This window comes from Daktulosphaira vitifoliae, unplaced genomic scaffold (assembly GCF_025091365.1).
Source record: "Daktulosphaira vitifoliae isolate Bord-2020 unplaced genomic scaffold, ASM2509136v1 Scaffold_3, whole genome shotgun sequence".
NCBI classification, from domain to species: Eukaryota; Metazoa; Arthropoda; class Insecta; order Hemiptera; family Phylloxeridae; genus Daktulosphaira; species Daktulosphaira vitifoliae.
The window spans coordinates 28,605,566-28,608,549 of record NW_026099574.1 but is presented as its reverse complement, the minus strand read 5'-3'; the positions used below and the strand labels follow the sequence as shown (position 1 = coordinate 28,608,549).

Here is a 2,984-nt window from a genome sequence, read left to right as displayed (position 1 = left end):
TTAATTTTAAATTATTATTTTCATTTAATTAAAAATAAGTGTTCTTAGAAGTAATAAATATACTTGATAATAGCTTGTATGTACAAGAATAACATTACATACAAATATAACTAGGTGGAAACAAATTAATATTAAACTATAATGAATTATAGTAAATGATATTATTCACCATTTTAAGTCTTACATAAAGCTAAAACCTTCATTAGTTTTTTAGTCAAAACATTAATTTGAGTTTGAAAGTTACAGTGTTAAGTCTTATTCTTGTTGAACAAATGGGTTTGCAATAGCTTCCATACCATCAACTGGACAAATCAAGACAATTGATGTTCCTCGGCAAACAACTAATCCTAAAGTTCTCGTATCTTCAGTGAGTTTCATTGGTTCATCAGGATCACGTAAATATTCAAGAGTATTGTCCAACACTAAATTTACTAATGGGTCGAAACCTTTCAAAATTCCAGATACTTCTCGACCACCTGAAAATTTAACCCTTATTGCTTTTTCTAAATACCTAGAAAATTATAAAATACTATAATTTTTTGTTATTTAAATAAATCATTCTAAAGCATAAATAGAATAAAAAATTAGTACATACCTAGTTAAATCTAATATACTTTCTTTTTTCTTTTTTTCAGGGGCTGTAGTTACTTCTTTGGAGCTCATATTAATACGATAGTAATTATTACTAAGATTAAATTTTCGAAATTTTAGGGTTTATGTGTTATTATTAACTCAAATCCAGTAACCGATTTCAGAATAAAAACTTGTCAACAATATATGAAGAATATTACAAGTTTGTACATAACCTAAAATAATAGTTAAATATCCTAATCTTGGTAGCAGCGTTCACAAAACTTAAGACTTATATCAACGAATTGAATTACCGTGGTTGTTAAGTCTGTATCACCAACTTAAAAGATCGTACAGTCTATTTAAAATATACATTTTTATTGAGGAAATTTATATTTCTATAATTAATTTAATTTTAAATGTATGATTGTTTTGGCGTTAAATAAGTACATTATTACATACGTTACATACATTGTGGGTTATGATAAAAATTCACTTTATGTATAATACAAACATTCCTTACACTCAGTGTTTGGAATAATATCGTTTCAAAAAAAAAACCTGTAACGAGTTCTTTTTGTAGAAACAAAGCTAGAATCCTAGGAGTTTGAACTGATCCCTATAAAAATTAAGGAACAACGAATGAGAGGATAAGTTCATTTTTAGAACATGAACAAAATTTACAGTTCTTTTAAATTTTAGTGTTTCTAATTTTTCTTCTTTGTTTTTAGATATTATAAAAAAAATTGTACTCTTACGTTGACTATTGACAATATTTTTTGCATTGAAATCTGACGACCCTAATTATATATTTGTATTGTGTCCAGTAGATTATCAACGTTGTATAATTTAATATACTACCTATGATAATAAAGTTTTCAATGATTAAAAAATAATCATTACACAAAAAGCGTAATATCTTAAAAACATGGGATTATAGACGCATTTGGGGAGTCTAGAGAGGACTTAATCTCTCTAATTCTATCGCTAACGCCCCCTTTTCCGTCAAAAAAAAAAAGTTAAGAATATGGCATTAATTTGATAAAATAATTTTTAAGAAAATGAGAAATTAAATTAGAATCCTAAACATTTTGTTCAAATTCCGCCTATACACAGAACAATAAAAATATGACATATATTTTAATTTTAAAATATAATTAAAATAATAACGATAAGTTTTTTAAATATTTGTTTAACGAAGTGGGAACGAAAAGGGAGACGAGTTTTTCTTTAGAGAACTGGATCTGGAACGAGTTCCTACTTTTGTAAGCGAACGGGGTATCAAAACGAATCCGATTATTAAGGATTTTCTCAGCACTGCTTTTTTAACAAGCTATATAAGACCTAAGATGTAAGCTTACTGTATAAGATCCACGATCAACAATTTCCTTGCTATTTTTTCTGAATTTCAATATCTTATTATTTTTTGCTTCCTAATGAATTCTCATTTAAACAACTGCCACCTTAACGAAAGTCGTATTCGACACATATAAAATCTAAGATCTTCTAAGACCATGATTCAATTTATGATATTAGTGAATTTTACAAAAAAAAAAATTTTTGTTTAACAATAATTTTCTTTTTTAAATTTTCAATTTTATCAAATTGAATATGCATTTTTTGTTTTTTATTTTGAATATTTAATTTTTACATTTGTGATTTTAATTGCGAACTAAACAAAATAGGATTGAACATGACATGTTCCGAATATGTCGCACTCCAGAACCGGGAGTAAGACATGGTTTTGTTATCAAAATTCCGCAGAAGAGGGAATATTCGGTGAGCAGTGAGCTTAAGCGACGAACATGTTTTTAAAATACAAAATTTTAAAAATGTAGTAGATAAATCAGAAAAATACATGTACAACTGTCTAGTCAGTTTTATCTTAGTTCGCCTGGTTTTAATATAGTTTTGACTCCAACAGGCAAAAGTCTATTTATGAGAAAGTTTAGATCATTACGAGTTGTACCCACTCGTGCTACATTAAAAAATAATTATTTGATGCAATTAAATATATATTTTCAAATGAATAGAGAAATAAATTATTACAATTAGGATAATTGTAATAATTTTTGTTCGATACAATGACTTATCATGGTAATAGTTGTATCGTTAGAGTAATTGTGACCCCAGACAGTTATTTAAAAATAAAATTTGAATCATTGACAATTTAAATTTTTTCGATCAAAGTAATTGTATACGATAAGACTGAAACAGGATTGTAGCAGTTCGTAGCAATAAATTCGTTGTAATGACTAGTCGTATCAATGGCATCATGCCATAGTTGACAATAATGGTCTAAATAAAATATGTGGTATATGGTTCTGAATTAATAAGATAACTCAAAATATGTTATCATATTCTTTATGATACTTCCCGCCAATTGAACAAATAATAAAAATTTAATTTAAGTA

General features: G+C 26.7%; 1 protein-coding gene across 1 annotated transcript; it reads right to left on the bottom strand.

Moving 5' to 3' along the window:
- On the bottom strand, positions 1-793 carry LOC126900846 (U6 snRNA-associated Sm-like protein LSm7). The gene is made up of 2 exons (XM_050676826.1): positions 596-793; positions 1-511 (listed from the first exon to the last, which is right to left on the bottom strand). Exons 1-2 carry the CDS (start codon positions 661-663, stop codon positions 256-258), a joined length of 324 nt encoding a protein of 107 aa, XP_050532783.1. The 5' UTR covers positions 664-793; the 3' UTR covers positions 1-255.
- Positions 794-2,984: the final 2,191 nt, after the last annotated feature.

Bases quoted from the DNA above. Each gene is read 5' to 3' on its own strand.
- LOC126900846 (XM_050676826.1), bottom strand. From the start codon at position 663: ATGAGCTCCAAAGAAGTAACTACAGCCCCTGAAAAAAAGAAAAAAGAA. The intron at 512-595 runs GTATGTACTAAT...ATAATTTTCTAG, and splicing joins AGTATATTAGATTTAACTAG to GTATTTAGAAAAAGCAATAA.